This window comes from Odocoileus virginianus, chromosome 12 (assembly GCF_023699985.2).
Source record: "Odocoileus virginianus isolate 20LAN1187 ecotype Illinois chromosome 12, Ovbor_1.2, whole genome shotgun sequence".
NCBI classification, from domain to species: domain Eukaryota; kingdom Metazoa; phylum Chordata; class Mammalia; order Artiodactyla; family Cervidae; genus Odocoileus; species Odocoileus virginianus.
In genome coordinates this window covers 6,360,633-6,378,207 of record NC_069685.1, presented here as the reverse complement: position 1 = coordinate 6,378,207, position 17,575 = coordinate 6,360,633, and the positions used below count along the sequence as shown (strand labels likewise).

At 40.2% G+C, this 17,575-nt stretch overlaps 1 protein-coding gene across 10 annotated transcripts in view; it reads right to left on the bottom strand.

The window, feature by feature from the left end:
• The window catches only part of SH3D19 (SH3 domain containing 19), a 199,395-nt gene that overhangs the window by 47,824 nt on the left and 133,996 nt on the right, over positions 1-17,575 (bottom strand). For 5 of the 10 annotated variants that reach the window (XM_070474758.1, XM_020878192.2, XM_020878195.2 and 2 more), the window contains exons 3-7: positions 16,471-16,511; positions 4,760-4,800; positions 3,362-3,404; positions 1,030-1,168; positions 756-918 (exon numbers count right to left, since the gene is read on the bottom strand). In XM_070474758.1, coding sequence (XP_070330859.1) covers positions 756-918; positions 1,030-1,168; positions 3,362-3,404; positions 4,760-4,775 — 361 coding nt within the window. In that variant the 5' untranslated portion in view covers positions 4,776-4,800; positions 16,471-16,511. The remainder of the gene's footprint in view (positions 1-755; positions 919-1,029; positions 1,169-3,361; positions 3,405-4,759; positions 4,801-16,470; positions 16,512-17,575) is intronic. The other 5 variants (XM_070474759.1, XM_070474755.1, XM_020878198.2 and 2 more) reach the window with 3 other exon arrangements.

The following is a 17,575-nucleotide window of genomic DNA, read 5'->3' as shown; positions in this document are numbered from 1 at the left end:
AAGGTAACTTATTCTTATCTGTTATCTTAATATGACGCCCCTTTCTTTTTGCCATGCGGCATGTAGGATCTTGGGCTCGGCAGACAGTGCAGTGGTTAAGAATCCATCTGCCAATGCAGGAGATGCAAAAGACTCGGGTTCAATCCCTGGGTTGGAAAGATTCCCTAGAGTAGGAAATGGCTATCTACTCCAGTATTCTTGGCTGGAAAATTCCATGAACAGAGGAGCTTGGTGGGCTACAGTCCATGGGGTTACAAAGAGTCAGACACGACTGACTGACTGAGCGCAGACACACACTCACACACACACACACATGCAGGATCTTAATTTCCCAACCAGGGATCAAACTCCACACCCCCTGTATTGGAATGCAAAGACTTAACCACTGGATCACCCGGGAAATCCCTACAAGGCTTTTAAAAAGCCTAAAAGGACAACAACTTTTAGCATCCTACCAATTTTAAGTTGCTAAATATAACAGTTTTCTCAATGGAAGTAAAGGGCATCAATATGAGTTAAAAGGATGATGTTTTTGTGATATGAACTAGGATGAACCCTAGAGATTGGGGCTGCAGCTTGTGAGAATGATCTATTATAATAATCACAGCAAGCCCAAATAAAGCAAGCACACAGTGATCACATACCGACTGGAAATCGAGCTCAATGAATTATGCACAAATTGCAAACTATTTTAAAGGCTGGAGTCTACTGATTACTTCCTGAGAGCTAGGTTGGAAGGAAGGAAGACAAATTACTTGCATTACTTTGAGGCAGATGGTTGTCTATTTCTTCTGAAAAGTCAGTCTGAGTTGCTGAAGTAATAGTGTGCCGTGGAGTGGCAGCAGCATTATTATTATTTGTAGTGTTAACTTGAACTTGGTTGATTTCTTTTATGACTTGTTCATAAGATGGTGGGAGCTGCAAAATGAAGAATGAAGATTTTAAACAGCTGTAGGCAATAGCCAAGGTTCTTATCTTTGAACTTCATTTAAAAATAAAATGCAAAGAGGTAATGCGATATTTATTCACCTCAGCAGGAACCAGCTCACTAGGCCTCCAAGGGCCTGCTGCAGAAGCTGGGGGAAATGCCAGTCCTGGTGGGTGGGCTCCTGGAAACCACGAGGTGGGCCTCAGAGGCTCAGCTGCCACAATGGTGATCTCTGGGCGCCTGGAAACAGACAGAAGCCTCAGTGAGGTTTTGTCTATTTGCAAGTGTTCAAAGATTTATGAAAATAACTATCACCCAACAAAGAGACATAAGGCCTGCCAGTCACAGAAATGACCTGTCTGGCTGGGGCTGTCTTGAACAGTATACCTGGGCAGGCTTTGAGGGAGCAAAGGACAGCCGTCCTCCGAGACACTGGCCTCAGAGAGTTAGACATACGCCTCGAGCACGCTTTATGGCCTTGGTTGGTCAGAATTAAGAACCAAGACCCATACAGCCTCGTTCTCCCAGGGCTCTGCTATCTAGCCTATGGAACAAACATAGGTGCATCCTGAGGCAGAAAAATGCATTGGTCAAATGGAAATGTTTCGTTTCCTGTTATTACAAAGCACATCCTCTGCAAAAATACTAATAAGTAGAAGAACAGCTTCCTCCTCCTCACTCCACCTCTCCCTCAGTCAGAGTTAGCTTTAAGTGTTTAGAGTTTGCATGTTCACTTCTAGACCCTGATGTGTGTTTCTGTGTTCCTGGTCAGTTTGTATATGAATCTGAAGATAAATCTTCAGTCCTGAGGAGCAAACAGTGATTTAGGTGTGGCTTCTTTCATTATTTTCTTAAGCTTACTCTCTGATCTCATGTTTAACCTTCAACCTGATTTTGTAACAAATACCAATTGCATGACTCTGAGCAAACTCTTCAACTTCTCTTGAGCCTCACTTTTCTCATCTAACAAATAGGTGTGATGATGACCTGCTCGGCTTTTCTCTGGTCCTCTATGGAAAATAAAAATAAAATGCACTGCCATTATCAAAACTGTATACGCACAAACACTCTCATGCTAGCTTGTGAAAGAGCTGAACCTGCCCATTGATTTTGTTTGAACTGTATTCCCTAAGAACCTCTGCTTACAGATTTTAAACATTTAAAGAATAAGAATTATTTATTAGGACAAATAACTGAAGTAAGAACATATTTCAAAGAGAAAAATGATTAAACAAACTATATGATCCCCTCACAAATATTACTTGATCACAAAAGTCATATATTAGAAGAAACTGCATTGACAAAGGGAACTATAATTACCAGATCTAATTATGAAGAAAAGCTAGGTTCTGAGGTATATGTACAGAATCTAGATACCTATCTTCATAATCTGGAATGTACTATTCAAAGTTATTAATTGTTGCTGTCTTTACATAGGAGAGTGAATAAGCTGTGTTTTATTTTTCATATTTTTCTTAGTTTTCCAATACTTTCTGTAATGAGCATGTATTAAGAGTTACAAAAATTGTTTCACAAATTGCATTTAGCCAGTCCCCTCTGAGATATAATGCTAAGTGTAGCACAATTAACTTACACTTCCCTCTGTGGAATCCAAATGAGTCATTCCAATGTTTTTATAGCTTTTATCTAAATAGATAGTGAGTTACTAGTTAATAAATGCTAACCACTATACATGTATTAGCCCTCATGCCAACCCTATGACGTACTTTAAAGGTGGGGATACATAAACTAAGAAAGGTTAAGGAGCTTGCCCAAGGTCACAGGGTGAGACAGTGAAGTCAGGACTTGAACTTGGTCAAAGTCCCTGTTCATTGCTCTACACTGTACTTTAAGAAATCTGAAAGCAGGGACAATAAGTCTACCTTGCTATCCATCTACCTGTCCACCCTTCCATCTGTCCTACCATCAGTCTATCTACCAGTCCTTCCTTCCATCTGTACAGTGACTCACTCCGCCCTGCTCCCTGGCCCCACCAGTCACCTAGCCCTTTTTATTCACCTGCTATCTATCTAGCTTGCCTGACTTTTCCTTTCTTTATCTTTCCTTTATTCTGTTTTCTATCCTGTCATCAGTTCATTCATCCATGTGACATTTACTAAGTAACTATGAGGTACAAAGCATATCTTTGAATAATTTACAGCAATGCTTTTCATATAGCAATTGCTTAATAAACATTTTAAAACTGACTTCAGTAAATGATTACTGTCAAGAGAACGTTTTCAGGCTTGTACTGCTTCTTTTCTCAAGAGAAATCTTCATCATTCAAACTTGTAGACTAATTCAGAAAATGTATTGATGAGGTAGAACACTGTAATATACTGTTTATGAGAAAAATATGCAATTTGTTAACTGATGATACTTTTACTTCATAATTAGCAGAATATATGTCCTCTATTATAAATATAAGCATACCTCCTATCTCGATGAAGCTCACTCTGAATAGAAGTCCGAGAAGCTACAAAAGAAACAATACTCTGATTTAGTACAAAATTCATACATTGAATAAAGGTTTAAACTTTTACAGGATACAATTTTGGAAAAAGTTAGCTGACACTTGACATCAGATAGAACATATGAATTTTATCACCCATAAGTAGAAAAGCAAATCAAAACAATCTTCTCATATGGCATAAAGTTATTTATAGTTATATATTTGAGTTGCATAAGAAAATATAGATTTCAAAAACATTCCAAAGCACATTTTGTGGTTCTGAAAATAATTTGAAGAATGAACAAAGTAGACAGCTATTAAGTAGAAACTGCCTGGTAAGAGCATTATGATGATAGGAAATAAAAATGGGCAGAAAAAAATTTTAAATATCTATTCTAATCCATATGACTATGCTTTTGTGTTATTTCTTTATAAGTCTATTGAAAAGAGAGTGGAAGTGGTCAAATTTCCAACTATTTTCTAATTTTTCTGGAGTTTTACGAGGTTTAAGTTGTTTTATTAAGTTGAGATAATACATGCAAAAAGTGTTCAAATCACTCCTATAAACATGTTTAGAGACTATTATTGTACATGCAGCACTAACTTTTCCCTTAAACCTCAAACTCCAAAAACTAGATGGATTACATTTCCAAATTTTATTTTAAAATTAAATTCTGTATTAACCAGATGACTTGGAAAATGTGTCACACATGGGGTCACTATTACACACACATGTGTAACAGAGAACAGTATTCCTATTTTAAGAAGCACATTTAAAAGATAACTTAAAAAAATCAAATAGTATATGGTAAAAAATTTGTGGACAAAGGGGGATTTGTTTCAGATATTTCTATTTCTACTTCCTATGTTTCTCTGATCTTCTACTTTTTCAGTTCTTTCTATTTGAACAGGTTGAAGGTATGAATCTTTCTTCCTCCTGTTAAGTTCTGGTTCCCTCTGATCCAGGAGGCTGCCCAAGCTGGGAAGGCAGGGGTAGAGATGGGCGGCGGGGATGAAATTTAGGCTGGGGCTGGAGCTGTGACAGAGGATCCTGCATGGGGTTAGCAAAGCAAACCTAACACCTGAAGCCAAAACCCTTGGATCTCGAGCTGGAGGATGTTCTGACCTATCATCAACTGGTGTGACCGACTGGTACATGTCTATCAAGAGTTAAACCAAGTTGAGGTATATTTTCTCTACTGGAAAAAGAGTGCAGAGAGGCTGAAGCTCTGAGCAGCAGGTCTGATTTGTAAGAATGGTTTCATTAAGTCAGAGGCTCACCAAGTAAGCTACAGTCACATCACCACAATCACTAAAGCCAGAATCAGCAGACACAGCACTTTTAAAAGACATCATGTTATTTATCATCACAAACATACCTCTTCCACGGGGCATTTTTGCTGTGTACTATTCATGAATGCTAAAGGAAAAAAAGAAGGGGTTACAGAAGAAGAAAGGGAGAAAAAAAGAGTGAACCTAGTTGCCTAAGCTCTAAAAGGAATTCAGCAGCAAAACTGTCTTGCCATGCCAGTTTCTCCCCCTCTGTATTTTGAGAAAAAGGAAAAGTTGATGAACCATAGTTTCAGAGAGTAAAGAATAATGTTGCAGGCAGGATATTCATACACATAACCACAGGGGGGAAAAAAATCTTCCTATAGTTTTTAGCAAAAAAAAAAAAAAAAAAAGAATCATTTTACAAAATCAATTTGCTACTTCAACAGGGATCAATTTTAAAGTATGAGTAATATGTAAAAGGTAATTCAGTAGTCAATTTACATTTTTCACATTGGTGGCTTTTCACTTGACTCTGCCCCTTCACACCAGCGGCTGTTAGGAACTGGCCCCCACCCCTGGAAAGCAGACTGGAACTCCCACACTGATGGAGCAGGATGAGGGGACTGAAGGCCACTAATCGTAATTACAGGCCTTCTCCACAGTCTTGCAGAATCACTCCTCTCCCCTCTCCTGCTTTGAATTTTTCCCCTCACACTCCCTCATCTTTGAAATCTCTTTTTTCTCCTGACCTTTTATAGGATGACTGGCACTTTTTGTCAGTGAACAAGTTTAGCAGCTAGAAACACTTCAGATTTTCATGGCAGATTTTCACGTAGTGCCTCACAATCTTCCTGCTAATTTCTCAGCTATCTGCTTAATCTCATTCTCATTTGCCCAGATTAAATAGATTTGATCTGGTTGTTGCCAAGAGGATCAAATTTGCCACCATGGCCCACACAGAACACGCTCTTTTTAACCTCTGCCACAAACTGCCAGTCTTCCGTGCATTTGGGATTAAGACCACAGAACAAAGGCAAGATTTTCTTAGTGAAATGTCTATTTTTCATAGACTCATTCACAAACTTTCCAGTTCATATGGCTAAATTCTCAGTACAAAGGTCCAGTAGTTCATAAAAGATTGAGATCTGGATTTGCAATGTTAGTGCTAATAAAGAACTCTCCTAAATTCCAACAGGGTCATAAGTCTGGATGGATACTTAATGACCATCCTTCTCCAATCCTGAGGTGAGGAGAATGACCAGTTAAACTCCTTGTGGAGCCAGGAGAGCTGGATGCTAGCCCTCATTCTAAATAATTCAAAATTAGTAACTACATGAGGGGCAGGAGAAATAAACACATAGAAGGATTATTATACTACAAGCATCTTTGCTATAGTACTACCTTACCAATAAAAACCACAATAATAAAAATACTAACTACATTTGCTTCAGACAGAGTATAAACAAGAGGCATTTGACATGGTAACAGGAATACCCTTGGAGTGGAAAGCTCAAAATGGCCTTGAAGTCAGGAAGTCTAGGTTCACATCTCAGACCTATCTCACGAAGCCATTTAATCTCCTAGACTCAGTATCCCTACCATCTGTAAAATGGGGTTAACACCTACGATGCTGGCCATTATTTTATAACATAAATGAACAGTTCCTGACTCATAGTAAGCAATGAATATTAGCTAAGTCTGTGAATTTCAAAGGATAATTTCCTCTTAAAAAGTTAATGAAAGGAAAAGCATGTATTTCCGTATATATCTATGTAGAACACGTTCAAGAACTCTGCCCAAAATATTTAGTGTTCATAAGAATGAACACAAAAGGAAGAATCTCAAGACTTGACTGGATCCAGAATCATTATGAAAGAATTTAAAATACAATCAGTTAAGGAATATTGCTTTCAAAATGTGATAAGTTCTTTTCCTTTTCAAGAACAGATGACTAAGTCTGGGATAGGAAAGCAAACATTTTATTGGGTTGGGTAAGACAAAATTTCCACTTCATGGATCATAGCCTTGACATAACTATGGGGCTTGTGTAACATAATGAAGCTATGAGCCATGCCACCATGCAGGGCCTACCAACACGGATGAGTCACAGTGAAGAGTTCTGACAAAATGTGGTCCACCGGAGAAGGGAATGGCAAACTACTGCAGGAAAGAAAGCACACATGATTTGGATTACTTTTGATTTGCTCAGCTTATAAAATGAAGAAAATAATATCTACTTTATTAGGGTTGTTTTAAGGATACCCTTCACAGATCACTCCCTAATCATTGCAAAGAGGCATATGTAACTCAATGCAGCTATGAGCCATGCCATGCAGATGGGTCATAGTGGAGAGTTCTGACAAAACATGACCCAGTGGAGGAGGGAATGGCAAACCACTTCAGTATTCTTGCCTGGAGAATCCCACAGACAGTATGAAAAGGCAAAAAGATATGAGACTGGGAAATGAGCTCCACAGGTCAGAAGGCCTCCAATATGCTACTAGGGAAGAGCAGAGGGCAATTACTAAAAGCTCCAGTAAGAATGAAGCAGCTGGGCCAGAGCAGAAATGACACTCAGTTTTGGCTGGTGGTAAAAGTAAAGTCTGATGCTGTTAAGAACAGCACTGCATAGCAATCTGGAATGTTAGGTCCATGAATCAAGGTAAATTGGGCGTGGTCAAGCAGGAGAGGACATCTTAGGAATCGTGAACTAAAATGGATGGGAATGGGTGAATCTAATTCAGATGACCATTATATATACTACTGTGGGCAAGAATCCCTTGGAAAAAATAGAGTAGCCCTCACAGTCAACAAGAGTCCAGAATGCAGTACATCGTGCAGTCTCAAAAACGACAGAATGATCTCGGTTTGTTTCCAAGGCAAACCATTCAACATCACAGTAATCCAAGTCTATACCCCAACCACTGATGTTGAAGAAGCTGAAGTTGACTAGTTCTATGAAGATCTATGACACCTTCTAGAAATAACACCCTCCCAAAATATGTCCTTTTCATCACAGGGGATTGGAATGCAAACCTAGGGAGTCAAGAGACCCCCAGAATAACAGGAAAGATTGGGCTTGAAGTACAAAATGAAGCAGGGCAAAGGCTCACAGAGTTTTGTCAAGAGAGCACACTGGTCATAGCAGAACCTTTTCCCAACAGCACAATACTAAAATCAGACTGACCATGTTCTTTGCAGCCAAAGATGGAGAAACACTATACAATTTGCAAAAACAAGACTTGGAACTGACCGTGGCTCAGGTCATGAGCTCCTTATTGCAAAATTCAGGCTTAAATTTAAGAAAGTAGGAAAAACCACTAGGCTATTCAGGTATGACTTAGATCACGTATGATTATACAGTGAGGTGACGAACAGGTTCAAGGGATTAGATCTGGTAGCCAGAGTGCCTCAAGATCTATGGATGAGGTTGGTAACACTGTTCAGGAAGCAGTAACCAAAACCATCCCAAAGAACAAGAAGTGTAAGAAAGCAAAGTGGTTGTCTGAAGGGCCTTGAAAATAGCTGAGGAAATAAGAGACATGAAAGGCAAGGGACAAGTTCAGTTCAGTCGCTTATATGTACTCTGCACATAAGTTAAATAAGCAGGGTGACAATATACAGCCTTGACACACTTCTTTCCCAATTTAGAACCAGTCCATTGTTCCAGTTAGTTCAGTTGCTCAGTCGTGTCTGACTCTTTGCGACCCCATGGACCGCAGCACGCAGGCTTCCCTGTCCATCACTAACTCCCGGAGTTTGCTCATACTCATGTCCATCAGGTCGGTAATACCATCCAACGGGTGATGCCATCCAACCATTGTTTCATGTCTGGTTCTAACTGTTGCTTCTTTACCTGAACATAGATTTCTCTGGAGGCAGGTAGGGTGGTCTGGTATTCCCATCTCTTTAAGAATTTTCCACAGTTTGCTGTGATCCACACAGTTAAAGACTTTGGCATAGTCGATAAAGCAGAAGAAGACATTTTTCTGGAACTCTCCTGTTTGTTCTATGATCCAACAGATCATAGTAGATGATCTGTTTGCCCAGAGTAGTAGATGTAGTGGTCATCTGAATTAAATTTGCCCATTCTGATCCATTTTAGTTCACTGATTCCTAACAGGTCGATAATCACTTTGCCACCTCCTGTTTGACCACTTCCAATTTTCCTTGATTGATGGACCTAAATTCCAGGACTCTATGCAATATTGCTCTTTACAGCATGGGATTTTACTTCCATCACTAGTCACATCCAAAACTGGGCAATGCTTTTGCTTTGACTCAGCCTCTTCATTCTTTATGGTGCTATTTCTCCACCTTTCTCCAGTAGCACATTGGACAACTACCGAACTGGGGAGGTTATCTTTCAGCCACAGGACTGGAAAAGATCAGTTTTCATTTCAATCCCAAACAAAGGCAATGCCAAAGAATGTTCAAATTACAGTACTTGTGTTCATTTCACATGCAAGCAAGGTTATATTCAAAATCCTTCAAGCTAGGCGTCAGCATTATGTGAACTGAGAACTTCCGGATGTACTAGCTGGGTTTCAAAGAGGCAGAGGAACCAGAGATCAAATTGTCAACATCCGTTAGATCATAGAAAAAGCAAGAAAGTTCCAGAAAAGCATCTACTTCTGATTCATTGACTACGCTAAAGCCTTTGATTGTGTGGATCACAACAAACTGTGGAAAATTCTTAAAGAGATGGGAATACCAAACTTCCTTGTCTGACTCCTGAGAAACCTATATGCAGGTCAAAGCAACAGTTAGAACCAGGCATGGAACAACGGACTGGCTCTAAATTGGGAAAGAGTACATCAAGGCTATACACTGTCACTCTGCTTATTTAACTTATATGTAGAGTACATCATATGAAATGCCAGGCTGGATGAAGCACAAGCTGGAATCAAGATTGCCAGGAGAAATATCAATAACTTCAGATATGCAGATGACACCACCCTTATGGAAGAGAGTGAAGAGGAACTGAAGAGCCTCTTGATGAAAGTGAAAGAGAAGAATGAAAAAGCTGACTAAAAACTCAACATTCAAAAAACAAAGATCACGGCACCCGGTCCCATCACTTCATAGCAAATAGATGGGGAAACAATGGAAACTTTACTTTTTTGGGCTCCAAAATCACTGCAGATGGTAACTGCAGTCATGAAATTATTATTATTATTTTTTTTTTCCATTTATTTTTATTAGTTGGAGGCTAATTACTTTACATCATTACAGTAGTTTTTGTCATACATTGAAATGAATTAGCCATGGATTTACATGTATTCCCCATCCCGGTCCCCCCTCCCACCTCCCTCTCCACCCGATCCCTCTGGGTCTTCCCAGTGCACCAGGCCCGAGCACTTGTCTCATGCACCCAACCTGGGCTGGTGATCTGTTTCACCCTAGATAATATACATGTTTCAATGCTGTTCTCTTGAAACATCCCACCCTCTCCTTCTCCCAGAGTCCACAAGTCTGTTCTATACATCTGAGTCTCTTTTTCTGTTTTGCATATAGGGTTATCTTTACCATCTTTCTATATTCCATATATATGTGTTAGTATACTGTAATGGTCTTTATCTTTCTGGCTTACTTCGCTCTGTATAATGGGCTCCAGTTTCATCCATCTCATTAGAACTGATTCAAATGAATTCTTTTTAATGGCTGAGTAATATTCCATGGTGTATATGTACCACAGCTTCCTCATCCATTTGTCTGCTGATGGGCATCTGGGTTGCTTCCATGTCCTGGCTATTATAAACAGTGTGCAGTCATGAAATTAAAAGATGCTTGCTCCTTGGAAGAAAAGCTATGGACAACCTAGACAGCATATTAAAAAGCAGAGACCTTATTTAGCTGACAAAGGTCCATCTAGTCAAAGTTATAGTTTTTCCATTAGTCACGTATGGATGTGAGAGTTGGACCATAAGGAAAGCTGAGCACTGAAGAATTGATGCTTTTGAACTGTGGTGTTGGAGAAGACTTTTGAGAGTCCCTTGGACTGCAAGGAGATCAAACCAGTCCATCCTAAAGGAAATCAGTCCTGAATATTCACTGGAAGGACTGATGCTGAAGCTGAAGCTCCAATACTTTGGCCACCTGACGCAAAGAACTGACTCGTTGGAAAAGTCCCTGATGCTGGGAAAGATGAAGGCAGGAGGAGAAGGGGACAACAGAGGATGAGATGATTGGATGACATCACTGAATCAATGGACATGAGTATGAGCAAGCTCCAGGAGTTGGTGATGGACAGGGAAGCCTGGCGTGCTGCAGTCCATGGGGGTTGCAAAGAGTCGGACATAACTTAGAGACTGAACTGGCTGACTGACTGTGGGCAAGAATCCGTTAGAAGAAATGGAGTATCTCTCATAGTCAACAAAAGGGTCTGAAATGCAGTACTTGGGTGCAATCTCAAAAATGACAGAATGATCTCTGTTAGTTTCCAAGGCAAACTGTTCAATCCAAGTCTATGCCAGAACCATTAATGCCAAAGAAGCTGAAGTTGAACTGTTCTATGAAGACCTATACAAGACCTTCTAGAACTAACACACACAAAAAAGATGTCCTTTTCGTCATAGGGGACTGGAATGCAAAAGTAGGAAGTCAAGAGATACCTGGACTAACAGGCAAGTTTGGCCTTAGAGTACAAAATGAAGCAGGGCAAAGGTTAACTCTCTTAACAAAGAGTTTTGCAGTGATTATAGCGAACACCCTCTTCCAACAATACAAGAGATGACTCTACACATGGACATCACCAGATGGTCAATACTGAAATCAGATTGATTATATTCTTTGTAGTTGAAGATGGAGAAACTCCATATAGTCAGCCAAAACAAGACTGGGAGCTGACTGTGGCTCAGATCATGAACTCTTTTATTGCCAAATTCAGATTTAAATTGAAGAAAGTAGGGAAAACCACTAGACCATTCAGGTATGACCTAAATCAAATTCCTAACGATTATACAGTAGAAGTGACAAATAGATTCGAGAGATTAGATCTGATAAGAGTGCCTGAAGAATTATGGACATAGGTTCGTGACATTGTACAGGAGGTAGTGATCAAGACCATCCCAAGAAAAAGAAATGCAAAAAGTCAAAACAGTTGTCTAAGGAGGCCTTACAAATAGCTGTGAAAAGAAGAAGTGAAAAGCATAGGAGAAAAGGAAAGATACACCCATTTGAATGCAGAGTTCCAAAGAATAGCAAGGAGAGATAAGAAAGCCTTCCTCAGTGATCAATGCAAAGAAATACAGGAAAACAATAGAATGGGAAAGACTAGAGATCTCAAGAAAATCAGAGATACCAAGGGAACATTTCATACAAAGGTGAGCACAATAAAGGAAAGAAATAGTATGGACCTAACAGAAGCAGAAGATATTAAGAAGAGGTGGCAAGAATACACAGAAGAACTGTACAAAAAAGATCCTAATGACCCAGATAACCACGATGATGTGATCACTCACCTAGAGCCAGACATCCTGGAGTGCGAAGAAGTCAAGAGGGCCTTTGGAAGCATCACTAAGAACAAAGTTAGTGGAGGTGATGGAATTCCAGCTGAGCTATTTAACATCATAAAAGATGATGTTGTGAAAGTGATACACTCAATATACCAGCAAATTTGGAAAACTTAGCAGTGGTCACAGGACTGGAAAAGAGACAAACAGAAAGATATACCCAGTTGAACGTGGAGTTCCAGAGTATAACATGGAGAGATAAGAAAGCTGTCTTAAATGAACAATGCAAAGAAACAGAGTAAAACAACAGAATGGGAAAGAGTAGAGATCTCTTCAAGAATACTGGAGATATCAAGGGGATACTTCATGCAAGGATGGAACAATAAAGGACAGAGACAGTAATGACCTAAGAGAAGCAGAAAAGATGAAGAAGAGGTGGCAAGAATACACAGAACTGTACAAGAAAGATCTTAACGATCAGGGTAAGCACAATAGTGTGGTCACTCCTTAGGCTGGATATCCTAAAGTGTGAAGTCAAGTGGGCCTTAGGAAGCATTACTATGAACAAAGCTAGTGGAGGTGATGGAATTCCAGCTGAGCTACTGAAAATCCAAAAAGATGATGCTGTTAAAAGTGCTGTACGCAATATGTCAGCAAATTTGCAAAACTCAGCAGAGGCCACAAGACCGGAAAAGGTCAGTTTTATTTCAATTCCAAAGGAGGGCAATGCCAAAGAATGTTCAAACTACTGTGCAACTGTGCTCATTTCACATTCAAGCAAGGTTTCAACATTATGTGAACTTAGAACTTCCAGATGTACAAGCTGGGTTTCAAAGAGGCAGAGGAACCAGAGAACAAACTGTCAATAGTCATTGGATCATGGAGAAAGCAAGAGAGTTCCAGAAAAACACCTACTTCTATTTCATTGACTATGCTAAAGCCTTTGACTGTGTGGATCACAGCAAACTGTGGAAAATTCTTAAAGAGATGGGAGGGTCAGAACACTTTACCTGCCTTCTGAGAAACCTGTATGCAGGTCAAGAAGCAACAGATACAACTGAATATGGAACGACTGGTTCAAAATGGAGAAAGGAATATGTCAAGGCTGTATATTATCACTCTGCTTATTTAACTTATATGCAAAGTACATCATGTGAAATGCCAGGATGAATCAATCACAAGCTGGAATCATGACTGCTGGGAGAAATATCAACAACTTCAGATATGCAGATAATACCATTCTAATGGCAGAAAGCGAAGAAGAGCTAAAGAGCCTCTTGATGAGGGTGAATGAGGAGAGTGAAAAAGCTGGTTTAAAATTCAGCATTTAAAAAATTAAGAACATGGCATTCAGTCCCATCATTTCTTGGCAAATAGAAGAGGAAAAAGTAGAAGCAGTGGCAGATTTTATTTTCTTCGCCTCCAGATGGTGACTCCAGCCATGAAATAAAAGACATTTGTTCCTTGGAAGAAAAGCTAAGACAAACCTATTAAAAAGCAGAGACATCACTTTGCTGACAAGGGTTCGTATGGTAAAGCTATGGTTTTTCCAGTGGTCATGTATGGATGTGAGAGAGCTGAACCATAAAGAAGGCTGATTGCTGAAGAACAGATGCTTTTGAACTGTGGTGCTAGAGAAGACCCTGAAGAGTCCCTTCAACTGCAAGGAGATCAAATCAGTCAGTCCTAAAGGAAATCAACCCTGAATATTCTTTGGACAGGCTGATGCTGAAGCTGAAGCTGCAATACTTTGGCCACCTGATGTGAAGAGTTGTCTCATTGGAAATGACCCTGATGTTGGGAAAGGTGAAGAGGGCAACAGAGGGTGAGATGGTTAGATAGTATCACCAAATCAATGGACATGAATTAGCAAGCTCAGGGAGATACTGGAGGACAGAGGATCTTGGCGTGCTGCCGTCTACAGGGGTCACAAAGAGTCGGACATGACTCAGTGACTGAACAACAGCAACAAAGACAAAATTTGCTTCTGCCCTTTTTCTTATACAATGCACAAAAAGGGGAAATGGAGAGGGAATGGCACAGTTATTTTTCATTCTATTTTATATGGCAGCACCCAAGGATCTGCTTGGCCTTCTCGCCTAAACATCAGAGATAATTATAACCAACACATAGTTCTTTAGTGTACACAAAGTGGGTGCTACATTAAATGACAAGTGGGTCATTATTTTTTTAACCGACATCTTAAAGCAGGCATTTCCCTCTGTTTTACCTCTCCCTCCTTCCCTCTCTCTGGGGCCCTGCTTCATCTCTTCCTCTCCTCCCATCTCCTCGACAGTGTGGTCTCCCCACTGACTCTTTGCTCGGGGTCTACAAACATCTCCAGGCTTCTTTCTAAACAGTCTATATGTGTGCACAGATCTCTCTGCTTGACCCTCCATCCTTCTCCTCCTCTTTCTACCCAGTGCATGAAAGAGTAGCCTATCCAGCTGCCCCCACTTCCCACGCTCCACTCACTGTTGAAATGACGTGCAGCTTCCAGCTTCACATCTCCCAGACCGGTCTACTCGAAGGTCACTGAGCACCGCACACACCCTGGTCTCACCTCCTGTCACCTCGCCTGCTGCAGCAGGAAGCGCTGTTTGCGGCTTTCACTCGTGCGCTTTGAAAACCTCTCCTTCCTTGGCCGCTAACATCCAAGTGTCTCTGAGTTTGTCTATTACTGTATCCTTCTTTTTCAGCTTTTTTTGGCCCCCTCCTCCTTAGCCGGCCTCTCCTAAGCCTTGCATGGTACAGAGGCCTCAAGGTAAGCAAGATCCATCCTGGAGGATCTATAGGAAATCAGGTATGGATTACAAATCCCCCCAAAAAGAGGTCTTGAAATCCAACAGGGAGGCAAGGTAAGAAGTCAGAGAACAAAGGCAGGAGTTGGCAGACAGACTCCTGTGGGAGGAGGTCACATCTCTCTGGCTCTAGAGAACCTTAAAGGCACGGCTTGATCTCAGACACCAATGTTTCATAAGATTCTGTCTTTTTCACCTTCTCTATTTCTTGGTTTCTTGTTTCATTTTTTCTCCCACCTTCTCTATTGATTGTCAGCACTACCTTCCTAAATATTGAGCTACTTCCAGGGTTTTGCTTACACACATATAACCTTAATTATCCCAAATTATACCTTTAGCAAGAAACTCTTACCAAATTTCGAAATCCTACTTTTCTTTCTAGATTCTTTTCCTGCCCCATCTCCCCCACTTTCCCCAAGGGCTCTAAGGCATGTACAGCTATTATAAACTTTTCATTTCATATATGAATTCCCACCAATATTCATTGTGGCATTCCCACACCTTTATAATTCATGACCATCATCAAAAAATTAAATATGGGAAATGTGAAATCCTTTTCCGTGTTGTCACCTGACAAGGTGTTCACTGCAATGGTTCAAATGCATGCTCTTCACACCTGTGGGTATCCTGAATTCATACTAAATATTTGTTATGTTTTTAAAAACAGGATACTTCTCCTCAGGGTGGTGACCTCAGCTCAAAATGCAAAGAACATTTAATATCCCTTTCTTATCTTTATTTTTTAAAAAATAACGGTTAATTCAGGTGGTGCAGTGATAAAGAATCCACCTGCCAATGCAGGAGACACAAGAGACATGGGTTCGATCCCTGGGTCAGGAAGATTCCCTGGAGAAGGAAATGGCAACCCACTTCAGTATTCTTGCCTGGGAAATCCCATGGACAGAGGAGCCTGGCAGGCTACAGTTCATGGGATCTCAAAGAGCTGGACAAGACTGAGTGACTGAGCACCCACCATCCATGTTCTATTTGGAAAAGGGATGTTTGCAAAGCCTTTTATTAAAAAGAATGTTGAACTCTTGTACCAACAGCAAATATTAAAGCTTTAACCAAGAAGTAAAGTCAGGAAGTATGAATGTACCATTTTAGAGAGAGTTCTGTTACAGTACTTCTATCATGTATGTGGAAGTGTAAGCTGAACTCCATAAGCATTTATAGAGTTAAATAAAAATAGTGTGGAAGTAAATCGGTAAAAAAGTACAGGATTTGATATTTTTGAAACCCATCAGATGTTTCTACCTATGGAAAATAGTTACAATTTATATTAGATCATTAAAATTGACTAGATAATACATTTGTTAAAAACAGGTGTGTTCTCTAAAAGAAAAATACTGTTCTCAGGAACTGGTTTATAAATAATTGAAAGTTGAAAATAATCTTGAAAACCTAGCTGCTTGTCTGAAATGGTTTATTACTCCTTAGGAGAAGCTACTCTTGTCAGATTCTTTGTAAGATTCATCAAATACAATCATATGCTGGAAATCTAAATCATCATTTAAAATTATTTCAGAGGAAAATACAGAGCAGGAAAAATAAACTTACATCTCTTGATTACTGCTCTAATTGATGACAAGGGTCCTTGGCTAGAAAAAGAAAGAAAGAAAAGTTATTACACATTCATTCATTAATCTTTTTAAAACAGAATCATTTATAATGCCAGATCATTTCCGGGATGCAAATAGCTGCAAGCAGCCAGTTTGATATATTAGTTACTGGACTATCATATTTATAAAACACAAATTAAAAAACTTTAAAAATTGCCTTTGAGGGACTTCCTTGGCAGTGCAGTGGTTAAGAATCTGCACTTCTACTGTAGGGGGCTCTATCCCTGGTCAAGTAACTAAGATCCTGCATACCTTGCAATGCAACCAAAAAAAATTGCCTCTGCTATTTAAGATGCTTTATGAGAATTGAGGAGGCTGGTATAAGTAAAATTTTGCCTTAAAACTGTTTTTTTTTTTAATTTTTAAAAGTAATTTTGTCTGCTTTCATTTTTGGCCCGTTGGGGCTTCGCTGCGGCGCGCAGGCTTCTCACGGCGGCGGCTTCTCGTCGCAGAGCACGGGCTCTGGGTGTGCTTCAGTGGTTGCCGCACACGGACTCACTCTTGGGGCGCAGTCTTAAGTTGGGTTGCCCTGCGGGACGTGGGATCTTCCTGGACGAGGGCTCGAACCTGTGTTCCTGTACTGGCAGGCGGATTCTTCTCCACTGTGCTACCATGGAAGCCCTTAAAACTGTTTTCATAGCTTCTGCATACTGAATCTTCCAGAAAAATTCTGGACACAGCTTAAGGTAGTAATTACACGGTGCCTAGAAGAATTTTGAGCTGCTATATCTCTTTTGTGTTTTGACATTAGAATTCTTGTCTTCTACATCACATCAAACTAGATCATTTTTACAGTCATTTGCCTTGGTGGCTCAGACGGTAAAGAATCTGCCTACAATGTAGGAGACCTGGGTTCGATCCCTGGGTCGAGGAGATCCCCTGGAGAAGCAAATGGCAACCCACTCCAGTATTCTTGCCTGGAGAATTCCATGGACAGAGGAGCCTGGAGGGCTACAGTCCACTGGGTCGCAGTCAGACACGACTTTCACCTCTACTTTTTTTATTGACCTAAAGACTAACAGCATTTCTTCCTAAGATTAGAA